We start from the raw sequence: 22,787 nt of genomic DNA on the forward strand, positions 1-22,787 counted from the left end.
AGTCAAATGAGTGTGAGTAGTATCATGGACGTGTGTAATATAATGGACGTGTGTAGTATAACGGACGTGCATAGTATAATGGCGGCGTAGAATAATGGCCGTGCATAGTATAATTGATGTGCGTAGTATAATGGACGTGCGTATTATAATGGACGTGCGTAGTATAATGGGCGTGCGTAGTATAATTAATGTGCGTAGTATAATGGACGTGCGTAGTATAATTGGTGTGCGTAGTATAATGGGTGTGCGTAGTATAATTGATGTGCGTAGTATAATTGATGTGCGTAGTATAATTGATGTGCGTAGTATAATTGATGTGCATAGTATAATTGATGTGCGTATTATAATGGACGTGCGTAGTATAATGGGCGTACGTAGTATAATGATGTGCGTAGAATAATCGGGTGGCGTATTATAATGGGCGTGCGTATTATAATGGGAGTGCGTAGTATAATGGGCGTGCATAGTATAATTGATGTGCGTAGTATAATGGACGTGCGTAGTATAATTAATGTGCGTAGTATAATGGGCGTGCGTAGTATAATTGACGTGCGTAGTAAATGGGCGTGCGTAGTTAATGGGCCGGCGTAGTATAATGGGCGTGCGTAGTATAATGGACGCGCGTAGTAAATGGACGAGCGTAGTATAATGGACGAGCGTAGTATAATAGGAGTGCTTAGTATAATGATGGAAGCGAGTAGTTTAATGGACGCGAGTAGTATAATAGACGCGAGTAGTATAATGGACGTACGTAGTATAATGGGCGTGCGTAGTATAATGGATGGCGTAGTATAATTGATGTGCGTAGTATAATTGATGTGCGTAGTATAATGGACGCGAGTAGTATAATGGACGTGCGTAGTATAAATGTGCGTAGTATAATGGGCGTGCGTAGTATAATGGACGTGTGTAGTATAATTGATGTGCGTAGTAGAATGGACGTGCGTAGTATAATAGACGTGCGTAGTACAATGGGTGTGAGTAGTATCATGGACGTGTGTAATATAATGGACGTGTGTAGTATAACGGACGTGCATAGTATAATGGGCGTGCGTAGAATAATGGCCGTGCATAGTATAATTGATGTGCGTAGTATAATGGACGTGCGTATTATAATGGACGTGCGTAGTATAATGGGCGTGCGTAGTATAATTAATGTGGTAGTATAATGGACGTGCGTAGATATAATTGGTGTGCGTAGTATAATTGGGTGCGTAGTATAATTGATGTAGTAATGTCGATGTGCGTAGTATAATTATGTGCGTAGTATAATGAGTGCAGTAGTATAATGAGTGCGTAGTATAAATGGACGTGCGTAGTATAAATGGGCGTAACGTAGTATAATTGATGTGCGTAGAATAATCGGCGTGCGTATTATAATGGGAGTGCGTAGTATAATGGGCGTGCATAGTATAATTGATGTGCGTAGTATAATGGACGTGCGTAGTATAATTAATGTGCGTAGTATAATGGGCGTGCGTAGTATAATTGACGTGCGTAGTATAATGGGCGTGCGTAGTATAATGGGCGTGCGTAGTATAATGGGCGTGCGTAGTATAATGGACGCGCGTAGTAAATGGACGAGCGTAGTATAATGGACGAGCGTAGTATAATAGGAGTGCTTAGTATAATGATGGAKGCGAGTAGTTTAATGGACGCGAGTAGTATAATAGACGCGAGTAGTATAATGGACGTACGTAGTATAATGGGCGTGCGTAGTATAATGGATGTGCGTAGTATAATTGATGTGCGTAGTATAATTGATGTGCGTAGTATAATGGACGCGAGTAGTATAATGGACGTGCGTAGTATAATGGACGTGCGTAGTACAATGGACGTGCGTAGTACAATGGATGTGCGTAGTATAATGTCACTGAATTATCTCCACTGTGATTCCATCCAGTACACCGTTAGTAAATCCTCAGGTGAATGTACAGTAGGTGCTGTGGCCTGATTTGTGATTGGGAGTCCAAGTTGGGATTGACCTGTGCAGAGGTGCGGTGGTAGGCGGGATAGTGGAGGGGGGCAGGGATGCCTGGTTCGTGGGCCAGACTGGGGTACTGGCTCTGGATGGAGTGGGGGTGCTGGTTAGAGTAGCTCCCGTAGTTATAGCTCCCAGTAAACCTGGAGAGAGTACACAAAAACAGGTCAACATCATGTGTTCAATGTGGCTCAGTTGGTAGAGCATGATGTTTGCAATGCCAGAGTTGTGAGTTCAAATCCTACGGGGGACCAGTATAAAAATGTAAGTCACTCTGGATAAAAGCGTCTGCTAAATGACAACAATTTTTATGGAGTACTTTAAATGTCTTCTGTCTATTTTTGAGTAAGAAATCAGATATAGTGCCTTCAGAAAGTATTCATACCCCTTGACTTATTCCACAGTGTTACAGCCTGAATTCAAAATTGATTAAACATATTTTTTTCTCTACAATCTACACAAAATACCCCATAATGACAAAGTATTAAAAAAAACATGTTTGTAGAAATGTTACAAAAAAATACAAAAAAAAATCATTAACATATTCATTAACAATATTCACACCTCTGAGTCAATATATGTTAGAATCACCTTTGGCAGCAAATACAGCTGTGAGCCTTTCTGGGTAAATCTCTAAGAGCTTTACACACCTAGATTGTAACATATTAACAGATTATTACAATTTTTTTAATCTTCAGACTCTGTCAATATGGTTGTTGCCATAGATTTTCAAACCAATTTAAGTCAAAACTGTAACTAGGCCACTCAGGAACATTCAATATCGTCTTGGTAAGCAACTTCAGTGTACGTATATTATTCGTAGCCATCTATTTACCACCACAAACCGATGCTGGCACTAAGACTGTACTCAACGAGCTGTATAAGGCCAGAATTTTTATTTTATTTTTTATTTAACCTTTATTTAACTAGGCAAGTCAGTTAAAAATAAATTCTTATTTACAATGACGGCCTAGGAACAGTGGGTTAATTGCCTTGTTCAGGGGCAGAACGACAGATTTTTACCTTGTCAGTTCAGCAAACAAGAAAATGCTATTCCAGAAAAGGCGCTCCTAGTGGACGGGGACTTTAATGCAGGCAAACTTAAATCTGTTTTACCTCATTTCTACCAGCWTGTCACATGTGCAACCAGAGGAAAAAAAGCTCTAGACCACCTTTACTTCACACACAGAGACGCATACAAAGCTCCCCCTCACCCTCCATTTGGCAAATCTGACCATAATTCCATCCTCCTGATTCCTGTTTACAAGTAAAAACTAAAGCAGTAAGTACCAGTGACTTGCTCAATACGGAAGTGGTCAGATGACGTGGATGCTACGCTACAGGACTGTTTTGCTAGCACAGACTGGAATATGTTCCGGGATTCATCCAATGGCATTGAGGAGTATACCACATCAGTTATCGGCTTCATCAATAAGTGCATCGACGACGWCGTCCCCACAGTGACCGTACATACATATCCCAACCAGAAGCCATGGATTAAAGGCAAATTCAGCATTGAGCTAAAGGCTAGAGCTACCGCTTTCAAGGAGCGGGACACTAATCGGGACATTTATAAGAAATGCCGCTACGCCCTCAGATGAACCATAAAACAGGCAAAATGCCAATACAGGATTAAGATTGAATCCTACTACACCAGCTCTAACGCTCGTCGGATGTGGCAGGGCTTGAAAACGATTACGGACTACAAAGGGAAACCCAGCTGCGAGCTGCCCAGTGACGCGAGCCTACCAGACGAGCTAAACACTTTCTATGCTCGCTAAGAGGCAAGCAACACTGAAGCATGCATGAGAGCACCAGCTGATCCAGACGACTGTGTGATAACACTCTCGGTAGTCGATGTGTGCAAAACCTTTAAACAGGTCAACATTCACAAAGCCACAGGGCCAGACGGATTACCAGGACGTGTACTCAAAGCATTCGCGGACCAACTGGCAAGTGTCTTCACTGACATTTTCAACCTCTCCCTGACTGAGTCTGTAATACCTACATGTTTCAAGCAGACCACCATAGTCCCTATGACCAAGGAAGCAAAGGTAACCTGCCTAAATGATTACTGCCTCGTAGAACTCACGTCCGTAGCCATGAAGTGCTTTGAAAGGCTGGTCATGGCTCACATCAACAGCATCATCCCAGAAACACTAGACCCACTCCAATAAGTAATCCGCCCCAACAGATCCACAAATGACGCAATCTCAATTGCACTCCACACTGCCATTTCCCACCTGGACAAAAGGAACACCTATGTGAGAATGCTGTTCATTGACTACAGCTCAGCGTTCAACACCATAGAGCCAGCAAAGCTCATCGCTAAGGACCCTGGGACTAAACACCTCCCTCTGCAACTGGATCCTGACGGGCCGCCCCCAGGTGGTAAGATTAGGCAACAACACGTCTACCACGCTATTCCTCAACACTGGGGCCCCATAGGGGTGCGTGCTAAGTCCCCTCCTGTACTCCCTGTTCACCCACAACTCTAGCACCATCATTAAGTTTGCTGACGACACAACAGCCTGATTACCGACAACGATGAGAGCCTATAGGGAGGAGGTCAGAGACCTGGCAGTGTGGTGTGTACGGCACAGTACATCACTGGGGCCAAGGTTCCTGCCATCCAGGACCTACAGTTGAAGTTGGAAGTTTACATACACTTAGGTTGGAGTCATTAAAACTCGTTTTTCAACCACTTCACAAATTTCTTGTTAACAAACTATAGTTTTGGGCAAAGGTCGGTTAGGACTCTACCTTGACATGACACAAGTAATTTTTCCAAAAATTGGTTTACAGACCAGATTAATTTCACTTATAATTCCACTGTATCATAATATTCCAGTGGGGTCGAACGTTTACATACACATAAGGTTGACTGTGCGTTTAAATAGCTTGGAAAATTCCAGAAAATGATGTCATGGCTTTAGACAGCTTCTGATAGGCTAATTGACATATTTGAGTCAATTGGAGGTGTACCTGTGGATGTATTTCAAGGCCTACCTTCAAACTCAGTGCCTCTTTGCTTGACATCATGGGAAAATCAAAAGAAATCAGCCAAGAACCTCAGAAACAAATTGTAAACCTCCACAAGTCTGGTTCATCCTTGGGACAGACTTTCCAAATGCTGAAGGTACCATGTTCATCTGTACAACAATAGTATGCAAGTATAAACACCATGGGACCACACCAGCCGTCATAACCGCTCAGGAAGGAGACGCATTCTGTCTCCTGAGATGAACATACTTTGGTGCGAAAAGTGCAAATCAATCCCAGAACAACAGCAAAGGACCTTGTGAAGATGCTAGAGGAAACAGGTACAAAAGTATCTATATCCACAGTAAACAAGTCCAATATCGACATAACCTGAAAGGCGCTCAGCAAGGAAGAAGCCACTGCTCCAAAACCGCCATTAAAAAAAGCCAGACTACAGTTTGCAACTGCACATGGGGAACAGTGGTCTGATGAAAAAAAAATAGAACTGTTTGGCCATAAATGACCATCGTTATGTTTGGAGGAAAAAGGGAGAGGCTTGCAAGCCGAAGAACACCATCCCAACTGTGAAGCACGGGGGTGGCAGCATCATGTTGTGGGGGCTTTGCTGCAGGAGGGAGCTGGTGCACTTCACAAAATAGATGGCATCATGAGGAAAGAAAATTATGTGGATATATTGAAGCAACATTCTCAAGACATCAGTCAGGAAGTTAAAGCTTGGTGGCAAATGGGTCTTCCAAATGGACAATGACCCCAAGCACACTTCCAAAGTTGTGGCAAAATGGCTTAAGGACAACAAAGTCAAGGTATTGGAGTGGCCATCACAAAGCCCTGACCTCAATCCTATAGAAAATTTGTGGGCAGAACTGAAAAAGCGTGTGCGAGCAAGGAGGCCTACAAACCTGATTCAGTTACACCAGCTCTGTCAGGAGGAATAGGACAAACTTCACCCAACTTATTATTGGAAGCTTGTGGAAGGCTACCCAAAACATTTGACACAAGTTAAACAATTTAAAGGCAATGCTACCAAATACTAATTGAGTGTATGTAAACTCCTGACCCACTGGGAATGTGGTGAAAGAAATAAAAGCTGAAATAAATCGTTCTCTACTATTATATTGACATTTCACATTCTTAAAATAAAGTGGTGATCCTAACTGACCTAAGACAGGGCATTTTTACTAGGATTAAATGTCAGGAATTGTGAAAAACTGAGTTTAAATGTATTTGGCTAAGGTGTATGTAAACTTCCGGCTTCAACTGTATATACTAGTGTCAGAGGAAAGCCAGAGGAAAGCTCCAGTCCCCAAGTCATAGACTGTTCTCTCTGCTACCGCACGGCAAGCGGTACCAGAGCACCAAGTCTAAGACCAAGGACTGCTGAACAATTAATTAAATGGCCACCCAGACTATTTACATGGACACCTCCCCCCCAATTTGTTTTTACACTGCTGCTACTCGCTGTTTATTATCTACGCATAGTCACTTTACCCCTACCTACAAGTACTGTACAAATTACCTCGACTAACCTGTACCCCCTGTATATAGCCTCGTTATTGTTATTTTATTGTGTTACTTTTTATAATTTTTTACTTTAGTTTATTTGGTCAATCTAATTCTTGAACTGCATTGTTGGTTAAGGGCTTGTAAGTAAGCATTTCACGGTAAGGTCTACACCTGTTGTATTCGTCGCATGTGACAAATAAAGTTTGATTTGATTTGGATTTGGAATTAATAACTTCACCATGCTCAAAGGGATATTCAATGACTGCTTTTTCAAAAATATTTTCCAATGTACCTATAGGTGTCCTTCTTTGCGAGGCATTGGAAAACATCCGTGGTCTTTGTGGTTGAATCTGTGTTTGAAATTCACTGCTCGACTGAGGGACCTTACAGACAATTGTTTGTGTAGTCATTCAAAAATCATGTTAAACTCACTGAGTGAATCCTGAACTTTAGGCTTGCCATAAAAAAGGGATTGAATACTTATTGCCTCAAGACATTTCAGCTTTTCATTTTTTATTAATTTGCAAACATTTCTACAAACATAATTCTACTTTGACATTATGGGGTATTGTGTGTAGGCCAGTGAAAAAACATCTCACTTTAATCCATTTTAAATTCAGGTTGTAACACAACAACATTTTGAAAAAGTCAAGGGGTTTGAATACTTTCTGAAGGATCGGAAAATCTCAATGAGTTTATAACCCCTCTATGAGAGCTTAGCATTCCCCTGTGGGAGCTCATAATTCCCCTGTGAAAGCTCATAATCCCCCTATGAGAGCTCATAACCACCCTATGACAGCTCATAAGTCATCTATGAGAGCTCATAAGTCCTCTATGAGAGCTCATAGCCCCATGACAGCTCATAACCCCCTATGAGAGTTCATAACCCTGCTATGAGAGTTTAAAACCTCCCTATGAGAGTTCATAACTCCTCTATGACAGTTCATAACCCCTATATGACAGCTCATAATTCCTTTATGAGAGCTCATGACCCCCCTATGAAAGCTCATAAACCCCATAAGAGCTCATAACCCCTCTATGTAAGCTCATAACGTCCCTATGAGAGCTCACCCGTGCTCGTCCCTGTGGGCGTAGACTGGCAGTCGATGGGTGGAGGAGGGAGGGGGCACGGGTGCACCGCTGCGCATGCAGGGCTGCTGCTGTCCGCCCTCGGGAGGAGTGCCGCCTGACGTTGTCACTGTGTACGTAAGGGACCAGGTATATGACTGAACAGCGCCTGGCACACACACGTAACACATACACAGACAGAGACAAATGGATTGGCACAGAGGAATTTACCATGCCGTGACCATTAGAAACCAACCCAATGTATGAGCACAGGCAGGATAGGCCCATTCTAATTAACCATTTAATTCAACTGTCATGTATTAACTAATGTATATTATGTTGGACATGATCATAACATTACCTACAGAACATGACCACTGACGAGTGACATTGCTTCTATTGTAGCTCCAGTATAGTAATAGCTCTATATCCAAGCAACCCTCCCCACTTACAGGTTCCCTCCCCAGTCCCCCAGTGTTGCTGTCTGTCTCTCTCACCTGTGGTGGCTGTGGCCCCTGTGTACTCTGGGGACTGGGCAGCGGTGGGGGAGCTTGCGGCTGGAACCCCAACTGAGGTGACAGACTTCGGTGGGGAAAATGGCCCTGGGGACGTGGAGGTGGGCGTGGTCTCTGTCAGCATCATCTCTTCCTCTTGTTCAGCTATTAAAGGAGTCAGAGGTCAATAACCTATTAAAGAGACAGCAGGTTCTTATGTCCTCAAGAGTCAGTGTACTAAACAGCATTCAATATTAGTATTGTCAATAGAGAGGGTGCAAAGCTGTCATCAAGGCAAAGGATGGCTACTTTGAAGAAGCTCAAATAGAAAATATATTTTGATTTGTTTAACACTTTTTTGGTTACTACATGATTCCATATGTGTTATTTCATAGTTTTGATGTCTTCGCTATTATTCTACAATGTAGAAAGTATTAAAAATAAAGAAAAAATCTGGAATGAGTAGGTGTCCAAACTTTTCACTGGTTTTCACTGGTACTTTTCACTGGTACTGTACATCATAAGTAGACATAATTGCAAATTATTAAATCCTTCCAATATAAAAAAWWWTTTAACGAATTGAACTTTAATTAAATTAGTTGACTTTTAACATAGGATTATTTCACTGAACAACAAAAGAAAGGGAATATTGAAGGATCCTCATTGATCCATCGCATCTCCCAAAAACATTTTCAACATACATCCGTAAAATGATAGTCTAGAAACTAAAGCTTGGTTGTCTTCCTCTCAGGCTTCCATGTCRTCTCCCTGGACCTCCTCAATGTCCACCTCTTGAACATCAGACTCTGAGGCCTTATCTTCACTGTCACTTTCCAACCTTGTTGAGGATGGCTCGTTGTCAGGCTCAAAAAGCCTCAAATTTGCCCGGATGGCCACCAATTTTTCAACTGTTGTATTGGTCAGCTTGTTGCGTGCTTTGGTGTATGTGTGTTCCCAAACAAGGACCAGTTGTGCTCTGAGGCGGCTGATGTTGGTGGGATTTGGAGGATGATGGAGGCAACAGCCTCAGATCCACTAAGTCCCTTCCACCAGGTGGCTGATGAGATATGTTGGCACGACTGCCATATTGCATCGCCATCCCAAAGCCCTTGCTTGGAAGTGTACTTCGCCACACTGCCAAGAACCTTGCCCTCATCCAGGCCAAGGTGATGAGACACGGTAGTGATGACACCATAGGCCTTGTTGATCTCTGCACCAGACAGGATGCTCTTGCCAGCATACTTGGGGTCCAACATGTACGCTGCAGCGTATATGGGCTTCAGGCAGAAGTATTCAAGCTTTTGAATGTATTTCAGAACTGCAGTTTCCTCTGCTTGGAGTAAAAGTGAAGTGGGCAGGGCAGTACGGATTTCTTCTCTTACATCTGCAAGCAAGTCTGAACATCAGACAGAATGGCATTGTCTACCTCAATCCGTGCAATGGCTACTGGTATAGGTTTCAGGAGTATCAGGCTGCTTACCATTCTCTCCCAAAATACATCATCCAGGAGGATCCTTTTGATGGGGCTGTCCATATCGGCAGAGAGACTCCTTCCCCTCCAGGAGACTGTCAAACATGATGACAACACCACCCCAACGGGTGTTGCTGGGCAGCTTCAATGTGGTGCTCTTATTCTTATCACTTTGCTTGGTGAGGTAGATTGCTGCTATAACTTGATGACACTTCACATACCTAGCCATTTCCTTGGCTCTCTTGTAGAGTGTATCCATTGTTTTCAGTGCCATGATGTCCTTGAGGAGCAGATTCAATGTATGAGCAGCACAGCCAATGGGTGTGATGTGAGGGTAGGACTCCTCCACTTTAGACCAAGCAGCCTTCATGTTCGTAGCATTGTCTGTCACCAGTGCAAATATATTCTGTGGTCCAAGGTCATTGATGACTGCCTTCAGCTCATCTGCAATGTAGAGACCGGTGTGTCTGTTGTCCCTTGTGTCTGTGCTCTTGTTGAATACTGGTTGAGGGGTGGAGATGATGTCGTTAATTATTCCTTGCCAACGAACATTCAACCACCCATCAGAGATGATTGCAATACAGTCTGCTTTCTCTATGATTTGCTTGACCTTCACTTGAACTCTGTTGAACTCGGCATCCAGCAAATGAGTAGATAAAGCATGTCTGGTTTGAGGGGTGTATGCTGGGCGAAGAAGCATCAGAGGTGTGAGCATCAGAGGTGAACRAGCTCGAGCAAGACATTRATCAGTATTTCTCTAACTACATTCCTCCATTGAGTCAAAAACTAAATCTGATTCCAGGAGGACCATGAGCTGTTGCTATCGATATAAATGATTCATCATTTTCACCTCGAATAGAAGTAGAGGGACTTTGCAGAGGTTGGTTGTTGTGAGTGCTGAGAGAACTTTATGCACTTGGCCAGATGATTCTGCAACTTTCTTGCATTCTTCACATATGATTTGGCACAGTATTTGCAAATGTACTTCTACATTAGCTGCAGTGAAATGTCTCCACACATCAAATAGTACCCGTGGCATTTTCCTGTAAAGATTAGACAAAAATTAGTAAAAGATAACCAAATACAATTCCATGTACAGATAAATAGCTAAGCAATTAGATTAAACAACTCCTTTGTAAGATACATGTTTTAAAATGAAACATGTATGGAAACAGGTGAATTAACACTCCTCAGTTAGCAGGCTCAAGCAAGCTAAAACCCACATGGTAGCAAAAAATAACTAGCAGAAAWTGTTAACAAGTTAGAAATTATTTAAACGCACTTTGCTGTAGGCTACTATTGACTAGTTAACAAAAAATCATGTATGTCATATAAAATATATTCACCCCACCCAGTATTGTAATCAAAACTTACCAGAAAGCATGTAGTCCTTGGCTCAGACAGTGTAGTAGTGTGAGCTCAATAGCAGCTCATTAGTGTGCAAGATCTTGAGAATCAGCTGTACATGTGATGGAAGAGTGCACTGCACATGTGATGGAAGAATGCACTGTGCATGCAGAGGGTTGCAATTTAATTAACTTGGGCATAGTTTAACCAAAATATGCCACAAGACCTAGAATTGCCTTATGTGTATCCCACAAAAAAAGGTTCACTGTTATGAGCTAACTCTTTTGATGAATTTAAGCAAAATTCCCCAAATTCCAGGGCTTAACTTCCCATGGAAAAATTCCYGAAATTTTCCAGAWATTTTCCAACCCTTGTAGTAGTAGCGGTAGTCGTAGTAGTAGGAATTGTTGTTGTTGTGATTGTAGTAATACTAATAGTTGCAGAAGTAATGCAGTGCTGTAGTAGCAGTGTTGAAAGCAGCTCCAGTAGTAGTTGTTGACAGGGTGGAGGTCTAACCTGTGCTGCCCTCTGCCTTCATGGCCCTCATGAGCTCGTTGGCCCTCTCCTGGCAGTGCAGGGACTCCAGCAGGTACAACACATAGTCATCAAACATCAGGTGGATCAGGTGGAACGAGCCTACAAACAGGAAGAAAGAGAGAGAGAGAGATTAAGAGAGAGTGAGCGAGAGAGAGAGAGAGAGAGAGAGAGAGTCTCAGAGCATTCACAGTCAGCCCAGCAAAATCACAGTCTACCTGAACAGAGCAATACTCAATCATGAGGCATCAAAGCCAAAGGAACTGCACAATATTAAGAAGTGCTATAGATGGAAGGAAAGTAGTGTAGAAACCTGCCAAAAAATTATCAGGCAACAACAAATTCAATCCAATTTGGACAACTTCCTGGACAAAACATTTCACCGTAATAGTGAAGGTGTAAACGTGACAGTAGAAAGCCTAAACAGTATATTTGACCTTTGAGCTTCCATATCAAATAAAAAAAATTCAAGCAGACAACATAAGAAAATTAACAACAATGACAAAAGGTTTGATGAAGAATGTAGGATAGAAATAGAAATTAAGATAATCTAAGATAGAAATTTAGATACCTATCCAACCAAAAACATAGACACCGAGAAAACCTGAGTCTACGCCTTCACTATGGTGAATCACTAAAACAATGTAGAAATACATTACGGAAAAATAAGGAACAGCACGTCAGAAATCAGTTCAATGTAATTGAAGAATCCATAGAATCGAATCACTTCTGGGAAAATTGGAAAACACTAAACAAACAACAACACGAAGAGTTATCTATCCAAAACAGAGATGTGTGGATAAACCACTTCTCCAATATTTTTGTCTCTATACAAAGAATGAACAGCAAAAACATATGCATGATAAATTACAAATCTTAGAATCAGCTATTAAAGACTACCAGAATGCGCTGGATTCTCCAATTCCATTGTATGAACTACAGTACAAAATACAAACCCTCCAACCCAAAATGTCCTGCGGTGTTGATGATATCCTACATCAAATTATAAAATATACAGACCACAAATTCCAATTGGCTATACTTAAACTCTTTACCATCATCCTCAGCTCTTGCATTTTATAATATTTGGAACCAAGGACTGATAACCCCAATACACAAAAGTGGAGACAAATTTGACCCCAATAACTACTGTGGGATATGCAGCAGACTCGTACATTTTCTCAGTGAAAACAATGTACGGAGCAAATGTCAAATTGGCTTTTTACCAAATTACTGTAAAACAGACCACGTATTCACCCTGCACACCCTAATTGTCAAACAAACAAAACAAAACAAAAGCATAGTCTTCTCATGCTTTGTTGACTTCAAAAAAGCTTTTGACTAAATTTGGCATGAGGGTCTGCTATACAAATTGATGGAAAGTGGTGTTGGGGGGGAAACATGATAAAAATCCATGTACACAAACAACAAGTGTGCGGTTAAAACTGGCAAAAAACACACACATTTCTTTCCACATGGCCGTGGGGTGAGACAGGGATGCAGCTTAAGCCCCACCCTCTTCAACACATATATCAACTAATTGGCGAGGGCACCAGAACAGTCTATAGCACCCGGCCTCACCTTACTAGAACCTGAAGTCAAATGTCTAATGTTTGCTGATGATCTGGTGCTTTTGTCCCCAACCAAGGAGGGCCTACAGCAGCACCTAGATCTTCTTCACAGATTCTGTCAGACCTGGGCCTGACAGTAAATCTCAGTAAGACAAAAATAAAGGTGTTCCAAAAAAGGTCCAGTTGCCAGGACCACAGATACAAATTCCATCTAGACACCGTTGCCCTAGAGCACACAAAGAAATGTACATACCTCGGCCTAAACATCAGCGCCACAGGTAACTTCCACAAAGATGTGAACGAGCTGAGAGACTAATTATCAAAATCCAGAAAAGAGACGTTAAATTCTACAACCACCTAAAAGGAAGCGATTCCCAAACTTTCCATAACAAAGCAATCACCTACAGAGAGATGAACCTGGAGAAGAGTCCCCTAAGCAAGCTGGTGCTGGGGCTCTGTTAACAAACACAAACAGACCCCACAGAGCCCCAGGACAGCAACACAATTAGACCCAACCAAATCATGAGAAAACAAAAAGATAATTACTTGACACATTGGAAATATGTATATTTTTTAACAGAGCAAACCAGAATCCTATTTGGCCCTAAACAGAAAGTACATAGTGCCAGAATACCTGACCACTGTGACTGACCCAAAATTAAGGAAAGCTTTGAGTATGTACAGACTCAGTGAGCATAGCCTTGCTATTGAGAAAGGTCACCGTAGGCAGACCTGGCTCTCAAGAGAAGACAGGCTATCTGCACACTGCCCACAAAATGAGGTGGAAACTGAGCTGCCACTTCCTAACCTCCTGTCAAATGTATGACCATATTAGAAAAACATATTTCTCTCAGATTATACAGACCCACAAATAATTCACAAACAAATCCAATTTTGATAAACTCCCATATCTATTGGGTGAAATGTAAACATATGTTTCCCATGCCAGTAAAGCCCCTTAAATTGAATTGAAATTGAATTGAGAGAGAGAGAGAAACTAAGGAAACAGTCCTTGCCAGGATGGATGAGTGTCCCTATCATCCGACCAACAAGTCTAATCATTTTAAAGGGAAGTAATGAGCTATATAAAGTTCAAATGAAGATTCTAAGATGTGCAGTGTATTTGAGTGTTGTCTGTGGTTGTGGGCCTAGAAATCATCCATTCAAAGCTATGAACACACACTTATACATTTGAAAACACAGTTTACAAAACAGCCTGAAAGATCAGACTGTGTGTTTCATTGATCAATCAATCAAATGTATTTATAAAGCCCTTTTTACATCAGCCGATGTCACAAAGTGCTATACAGAAACCCAGCCTAAAACCCCAAACAGCAAGCAATGCAAATGTAGAAGCAGGGTGGCTAGGAAAAACTCACTAGAAAGGCAGGAACCTAGGAAGAAACCTAGGGAGGAACCAGGCTCTGAGGGGTGGCCAGTCCTCTTRTGGCTGTGCCGGGTGGAGATTATAGCAGTACATGGCCAAGATGTTCAAACGTTCATACTGTAGATGACCAGCAGAGTAAAATAATAATAATCACACTGGTTGTAGAGGGTTACTAGTCCTTCCAAACATCTGACAGACTGCCTCATAGCAGCACCCCTAACTCAACAGGCAGTGTGAGGGAGCAGAACGACTGGGCGGTCATTGTCATTAAAAGAGACAGGGGGGCTGTTTCTTGTTTCCTGGTACAAAGTCCTTGCCCCAAATAGGACGGCCGACCCCTGGGTCGGGTATGGGAGATGACTGAGATTGTGGCTGGAGAAGGAAAGGAGCGTGACACAATCATGACATTGTGCTGGTCACTCCAGCCACCGTGTGCATAATAAACACCAGCGGCTTTTCAGGGAACAGAGGAGTGCAATYCTGCCTGGTCATAAATTGGAAAAGACAACAACAAAAAACATTGGGGAAGAGGGGGCTGGGGGGTAGCCATTGTTAATTAGCTGTTTTCACACAGAGAGCTGCTTTATCAAAACATTGCAACCAGCTGTGGCTTTGATATTCACAGACAAGCCTGAAGGGGAGAGGAGAAGAGGGGGAAGGGAAGCCATTTTCTTTCTTTTTTACAGCCCCTATCTCTTTCAGTGCCTTGGTCATGCACCGCTAGCTAGTAAAGTAAAGGCTAGGGGGGCCATACCAGCAAGGCAGCCATCTTACCACCACGCTTTCCCTGTTTTGGATTGGGAGAACATCGGAAGGCTGAGTCTGCGCAAAACATTCCTATTTCCCCAAATGGGGGGAGGGGCTTAAACTACTTTTGGACCTACATGCATAGTAGTATATTCAAATAACTCAGTTCAGTAAGTTTTGGTGCAGTTTTGGGGCAATGTTCTTCACAAACTATTTTAGTTACTTGGACCAAAACTAGAACTAGGCAACTTCTGTCTGACACTCATGACACCAGAAATATGGTTCAATAACATTACATAACCCCCTAAAAACAATTTTCCTGGTGTTGGCTGATACATGCCCCAGCCCAATGCTAGATTCAACACTCACCGAAGCTAGGCGCACTGTGGAGGGTCATATCCCGGATGACTCGGGTCCCGAAGCACGACCACATGAGCAGGAACTGTTGGGCCACCTTCTTCAGGCACCCGGGCCTCTTTCCTGCCACCTTAAGGAGATATTTCCATGAGAAAAGAGGGGGAAGGGAAGGGAAGAGTTGGAGAGGGAGGGGGGGAGAGAATTAACCACTGGGTCCGTATTGGGGCTTAACCCTCAGGAACGAAAAACATGTCAACAAGTCAACTATTTAATTTGCCCCGGGGGACACACCTTCTCATTGAACCATTGTCTGGGGAGTCCGTGACGTTGCCATGGCAACCACATTTTACAAGCCCATATCTGGAGCATAATGGCCGCAAATGGGAGCCATGAAGACAGCATTAACTAGGATGGCAGCTCGAATGTGGCTCTGCGTCAGCAAGTCATGGAGAGATGGCCATTAAAATGCATGGTTATTTTTCTGAAGGGCCATAATCCTTACTGATTTGCTGTACAAATATACTTCAACAATAAAATAACACATGAACGGTCCAGAATGGCCTTGGTAAATGCAAAACAAACATCACTGTGGAACATTTTAGGGGGCAATTGAAGAAATTATTTTCTATAGTTTCCACTTATGATTAGCCTACAGCATACAGTAGCCATAGTAGAAAGCACATGCCTAAAGATGATGGCTGGAAGTTTTCTAATGATGCACCCTAGATGTTAAAAGGGGTGTGCACCTCTCGGTTAGGGGCTCGTAAGTAAGCATTTCACTGTAAGGTCTACACCTGTTGTATTCGGCGCATGTGACTAATAAAATTTGATTTGATTTTGATTTGATTTTTATATAAACTCAGCAAAAAAAGAAACGTCCTCTCACTGTCAACTGCGTTTATGTTCAGCAAACTTAACATGTGTAAATATTTGTATGAACATAACAAGATTCAACAACTGAGCCATAAACTGAACAAGTTCCACAGATACTGTATGTGACTAACAGAAATGGAATAGTGTATACATGAACAAAGGGGGGTCAAAATCAAAAGTAACAGTCAGTATCTGGTGTGGCCACCAGCTGCAGCAAGTACTGCAGTGCATCTCCTCCTCATGGACTGCACCAGATTTGCCAGTTCTTGCTGTGAGATGTTACCCCACTCTTCCACCAAGGCACCTGCAAGTTCCCGGACATTTCTGGGGGGAATGGCCCTAGCCCTCAGATCCAACAGGTCCCAGACGTGCTCAGTGGGATTGAGATCTGGGCTCTTCGCTGGCCATGGCAGAACACTGACATTCCTGTCTTGTAGGAAATCACACATAGAATGAGCAGTATGGCTGGTGGCATTGTCATGCTGGGGGTCATGTCAGAATGAGCCTGCAGGAAGGGTACCACATGAGGGAGGAGGATGTCTTCCCTGTAACGCACAGCGTTGAGATTGCCTGCAATGACAACAAGCTCAGTCCGATGATGCTGTGACACAATGCCCCAGACCATGACAGACCCTCCACCTCCAAATCGATCCCAGTCCAGAGTACAGGCCTCGGTGCAACGCTCACTCTTTCAACGATAAATCCGAATCCGACCATCACCCCTGGTGAGACAAAACCGTGACTCGTCAGTGAAGAGCACTRTTTGCCAGTCCTGTCTGGTCCAGCGACGGTGGGTTTGTGCCCATAGGTGACGTTGTAGCCGGTGATGTCTGATGAGGACCTGCCTTACAKCAGGCCTACAGGCCCTCAGTTACATTACATTTACATTTAAGTCATTTAGCAGACGCTCTTATCCAGAGCCTTTCAGTTCAGCCTCTCTCAGCCTATTGTGGACAGTCTGAGCACTGATGGAGGGATTGTGCATTCCTGGTGTAACTCGGGCAGTTGTTGTTGCCATCCTGTACCTGTCCCGCAGGTGAGATGTTCGGATGTACCGATCCTGTGCAGGTGTTGTTACACGTGGTCTGCCACTGCGAGGACGATCAGCTGTCCATCCTGTCTTCCTGCAGCGCTGTCTTAGGCGTCTCACAGTATGACATTGCAATTTATTTCCCTGGCCACATCGGCAGTCCTCCTGCATCCTTGCAGCATGCCTAAGGCACGTTCACGCAGATGAGCAGGGACCCTGGGCATCTTTCCTTTGGTGTTTTATTAAAGCCTCTTTAATGTCCTAAGTTTTCATAACTGTGACCTCAATTGCCTACCGTCTGTAAGCTGTTAGTATCTTAACGACCGTTCCACAGGTGCATGTTCATTAATTGTTTATCGGTCATTGAACAAGCATGGGAAATAGTGTTTAAACCCTTTTCAATGAAGATCTGTGAAGTTATTTGGATTTTTACGAATTATTATCTTTTATCTTTCAAAAAAGTTTATTTTTTGCTGAGTTATATGAAGTATTTACATCCTCAACTGACCTTGACAACACAGCGGTCCACCATGGAGTCCAGCCACTCGATGTAGGCCTCTATAGGAGACTGCTCCTCCAACAGACGGTCAAACTCCTGGTACACTGAGAGAGGAAGGAGACGAGAGCTGCATTTAGCCACAGTTTGTCAACACATAGCCTATGTCATCCTTCAGGGGACATATATTTGTAACTGGTGGAGAAAGCTCCATACTTGTCTACACAAATCGGAGTCTTGGCAGATAGCAATTTGGATCAAATGAAGAGGTTGAATAATTGTCGTGTGTGACTATGGACCTAAACTACCCTTACTTAAATCAATCAYACTACCAAAACCAGCAGCATATACAGTATGTCTTGTATATGAGGCTGTGTCTTATTTGTTGTCATAGTCACCGATCGCTGCAGCTGTACACAGCCCATCTGTAAATAGCCCATCTAACTACCTCATCCCCATATTTGTTTTTTGTTTTTCTGCTCTTTTGCACACCAGTATTTCTACTTGCACATCCTCATCTGCACATCTAGCACTCCAGTGTTAATTGCTAAATTGTAATTACTTCCCCACTATGGCCTATTTATTGCCTTACCTCCTTACTTCATTTGCACACACTGTATATAGATTTTTCTATTGTGTTATTGACTGTACGTTTGTTTATCCCATGTGTAACTCTGTGTTGRTGTTTTTGTCGCACTGCTTTGCTTTATCTTGGCCAGGTCGCAGTTGTAAATGAGAACTTGTTCTCAACTGGCCTACCTGGTTAAATAAAGGTGAAATAAAANTGTCGCACTGCTTTGCTTTATCTTGGCCAGGTCGCAGTTGTAAATGAGAACTTGTTCTCAACTGGCCTACCTGGTTAAATAAAGGTGAAATAAAATGTTTAAAAATGGTGCAAAATTTCTCTCTGTCTAATAGAACAGAACGAGAGTGGGACGTGGAAATGGCCTCTTTATGCCAATCTGTGAACTGTGACCCTAGCACGGCCATTTGAGGGGGTTGACGCTGAAACGAATTTGAAATGGTCCACGGGGTGTTTCAGAGTAGAGTCAACTTGCTTAACCTTTTAGCCTTCATCATTAAGGCTTGACTTTCCTGGCCGTGGGAATGATTGTCCAATGGCTGACATCTACTGTGTGTTATTGACAGCTGTGTGTGTGGGAGTGAAGTGCATTTCTCTCCTACAATGCTATGAGGGAGAGCAAGCAATTTAAGTTAAAAGTATTGGAGCACAATAGGGTTTTTTGGAATGTGGATTCTAGGCTTTTGGACTAAACGTAACTTACTATGAATGCTACTACAGGGATTGTGTGTGTGTGTGTACATTTGTGTGTCTGCATCCGTACATGTGTGCGTGTTTGTGGCCTTACAGTTGATGATGAGCCGCCGGTGCTCCTCCCATGTGTCCTCCATGGTGTAAAGTGTCTGCTTGGTGATGCTGTTCAGGTCCACGTTCCGCCAGTCCTCCATCATCTGAAAGGTGATGTCTGCACTGTGGATCACCGTCCGTGACGCCTGCCCAGAGACAGATCAACAAACACACACATTATTAGATAGTGATACACACTGCATATACCTTTATCAGTCATATTTTCATATGGATTTCATTACATTTATTCAGTGAAATAGCTACCTGACATAGATGGTTCAAAGATGTCTGCCTCTTGAGAACTTGAGAAAATCTTCTAGATACTGTGGATAAAAGGGAGAGGAAATATTAACTGTTATGTTTTCTACAGTATAGCATTTGCTTATTAAAACCTGTTTCTAAAATTAGTGCATTCTCCTTTTTCCAAGAATCAGTATATCATCGTTGTCATAAAACCAGGAGAGTAACGACTGTATTTTTCAATGCAGACTCCTACATTCAAATTTGATATTCCTCAGGTTTTCAGGCAGGTCGTGAAGTGCTACTTTAAGCCACTCATCCAGCTGTTTGGCAAACTTCCGGATCACCTGGGTCAAACTGGAACAAATCTACATTACATCACAAATAACCAAGGTTGTATAACACAAAGGTAAAAGTCAAGTTTTCCTCATAGCCCTTTTTCTCTATAGAGATTGTAACTCAGTGCATGTCGTTTCAGTCTTTTTAAACAAACAATATGCATGTCAAATATGTTTAGAACAATTATGTGGATCTCATGGACTGTCAGTCTTTGCATTTATATCTATGTCTATGAATTTGAAATGGAATGAAACAAAAACTCAGGATTATGGCTTCAGTGATTGCTGGGGAAGGGAGAAGAGCTACACTACACTAAACAGGCACTCACCTATCAGGCAGTGCTTGCAGGACGGTGGGCATAAGAACCCCAGAGATGGCCTTGTAAAGAATGGAGTCACAGACGCCCACGATGTTGACCACAGTGGAGGAGCCCAGGACAGGGAGCATGTGCGGGGGCATGCCCTGCCAAAAGTGCAGCAGGAAGCTCTGGACCTGGAGACACCCAAGAGAGGAGGGTCATTCTCTCAACGTCACGTACAATACAACTTAAGAGACTAAAGACACTAACCCAACTTTTCTAATGAGATACATTTAGGCTAGAAGTAGTTTATTGTGACAGACTGGTAGCACAACACATTTGGTTCAGTGTTCTGAGATTAGGTAAGAACTAAACCGATTCTCATGAAAATGGGGTATCTTCATTTAGAAGTCTAAGAACATTTAGCTCGTAATAATTTTTTGTGACCACATTCAACAAGAGAGTTAAGTTTTACAGTTAAAAAAAATCCTGAACAAAGTTCTGTCACATTTAATGGGACTGGTAAATAAAGGTGCAAAAGATGGACAGATATGAAAAGTGTCTTGCCTCATCAAAGTTGGCGCGTATTACTGTGTCCAGTATCCTCTGGCAGTGAGTTCTGTACATCATGATGAACGTTGACACCTGTGGGAAAACATAAAGAAGACTGAGTATAAATGAACGGCTGTAACGTGGTCCAAGTCTGTATAAGGTTCTATCTGCATTTTAGTCAAAATTGAGCTATTGACATAGCCTTGTTCTGTTCAATGTTCTCTACCTATATAGTACTCTAAATACCCCAATTCATGTTGTTAAGTTCAAAAGAATACAAGATAAAAATCACTGCCACCATTCAAACCAAGGAGTGTTCCGAATGTTAAAGCCAATTCTCTCAGAATCATATTCCTGCAGATAGAACCCATAGTACCAAGCTCTCGATCAAAGGCACATACTGTTTCCTAGTGATAGTCTTAGTGAATGACCAGGATGCTGCTTCAGTTAAGATACATTCTAATCTGAGAACTGGGTTCTACTGTCTACCGCACAGTATAGCTAGTGTTTTCAAGTGATATCATACATCAATGGATTGATACGAAAAACAAGACAATAAATCCTWTCCAAAAACATCGGCACCAATAAATACCTGCAACAGGTCACACACCAAAACTACATAAAACCGTCTTTAGAGTTCAGCAACTGACAAACCATTGAAAATCATGGCCTCCTCATTTAAAGCTAGACTGTTAGTGGCTGTCTTTTGTCTGGATCTTATTATCTCCCCACAAGATTAAGAGTTAGTGAGGAGCCAGCAGCAAATAAATCCTCAAGGTCCTTCTTCTCTAAACTCAGAGTCAGTGAAGGTCCAGGGCAGATAAAAGGGGATAGCCAGAGGGGGCGAGAGGGGCGAGGYGTTGGTTGGATAAGGGAGGAGGGGGTTGTGGGTCTGGGACGTTTTAGAGTCCTGTTTACCTTCTCCTCTGGCAGACTGGCGGGCAGATTTAAGTCTTTGACATTTGGAAACTCTGGCAGGAGCGTCCCCAGTTTGGAGCGTGGTGAATACGCCACTGTCTGCTTGATGACCTCCTTCTTGCCTGTCTCGTTCACCCACGCTGCCCCCTTCTTGGAGTACATCACATCGTAGTACTGGGAGCTCTCCTTCACAGCGATACCATAGTAGTGGTACCTATAGGGGATAGTTGACAGTTAGAGAGGTGTAGAAATGGAAAAGAAAGTTGCACACTCATCTCTCCTTGCTGTGGATTTACATAACCAACATTTCAGCTAAGGACTCTTCATCAGGGTGTGAGACAGTTGCTTGTCATCATGTGATTTTGAGAGGTAACGTCCTCAAATCATAGACTTGGTGAAGATTACCGGCTTGAAGAATCATTAAAAACAGGCCCTTCACTAACACAATGATACTCCTCTTTCAATAGTGAAACACAAAAATCAAAACCAGTGTGCAGAAAGAAAGAAAGAAAGAAAAGTAGGAGACAACATTGACTTACTTTGACTGGCCCCTGGTGCCCAGTCTTCTTGTGGTCAGTTGTGGAAACTGTTGTCTAATAATCTGTTAGAATCAGAGAATTAGAATAAGTCTATCAGTGATTTTTTTCTCTGTGAGATTCTTCATGTTTTTGTATGTGTATATCCCCTATGTAAAGCACCTGATGAAAATGTGTTTTCACTCTTGGGACAGTGCTATCATACTGTAGATGTAAGGGAAGAGATACTGTACACTTAAAAGTCCARAATTATGTCAGCTAGCGGCTGAAGTAACTGCCCTATCCAGAATGATTTCTAACCATGTACAGCTCATACAGAATGACATGAAAGTCCACATTGAACATATTAATGAATCAAGTGAAAGTATGGTCTATTCTAGACGTGAAGAGCTGTGAAGTTCCCAGAGCCTTAACCCCAGGGAGGTCTCCACTGGCTGTGGGAGAAAAAGGCTTTGGGAGCCATCCATTTTTGACACGTTCAGGGATATTATTTTTCTACATTAAAAACCTCTCCAAAATCTCTCCCTCTTGTTCCCTCTCCTCCTTCCTCCCCTCTGTCTCTCTCTCTCTTTCTTTTTGTCCATGAGATTGGCTCCTTGGTCCAGCTCCTGGTACAGAAACTTTAGCAAACAGTGGAGCTTTCCATTGTGCGGGATGAAAAAAGAGGCCAAGC

At 42.6% G+C, this 22,787-nt stretch overlaps 1 protein-coding gene across 3 annotated transcripts in view; it reads right to left on the minus strand.

Annotated features, from left to right (window-relative positions):
- LOC111962502 (transcription factor RFX4) overlaps positions 1-22,787 on the minus strand; it is a 38,694-nt gene that overhangs the window by 10,123 nt on the left and 5,784 nt on the right. For 2 of the 3 annotated variants that reach the window (XM_023985639.2, XM_023985637.2), the window contains 13 exons: positions 22,118-22,179; positions 21,579-21,792; positions 20,676-20,753; positions 20,139-20,302; positions 19,728-19,828; positions 19,496-19,554; positions 19,233-19,377; positions 17,875-17,969; positions 15,476-15,593; positions 11,384-11,503; positions 8,053-8,214; positions 7,559-7,724; positions 1,986-2,124 (listed from right to left, as the gene is read on the minus strand). In XM_023985639.2, the coding sequence (XP_023841407.1) occupies positions 1,986-2,124; positions 7,559-7,724; positions 8,053-8,214; positions 11,384-11,503; positions 15,476-15,593; positions 17,875-17,969; positions 19,233-19,377; positions 19,496-19,554; positions 19,728-19,828; positions 20,139-20,302; positions 20,676-20,753; positions 21,579-21,792; positions 22,118-22,179 (1,623 nt within the window). The remainder of the gene's footprint in view (positions 1-1,985; positions 2,125-7,558; positions 7,725-8,052; positions 8,215-11,383; positions 11,504-15,475; positions 15,594-17,874; positions 17,970-19,232; positions 19,378-19,495; positions 19,555-19,727; positions 19,829-20,138; positions 20,303-20,675; positions 20,754-21,578; positions 21,793-22,117; positions 22,180-22,787) is intronic. The other variant, XM_023985638.2, reaches the window with a different exon arrangement.

This window comes from Salvelinus sp. IW2-2015, linkage group LG4q.1:29 (genome assembly GCF_002910315.2).
Source record: "Salvelinus sp. IW2-2015 linkage group LG4q.1:29, ASM291031v2, whole genome shotgun sequence".
In the NCBI taxonomy this organism is placed as follows: Eukaryota; Metazoa; Chordata; class Actinopteri; order Salmoniformes; family Salmonidae; genus Salvelinus; species Salvelinus sp. IW2-2015.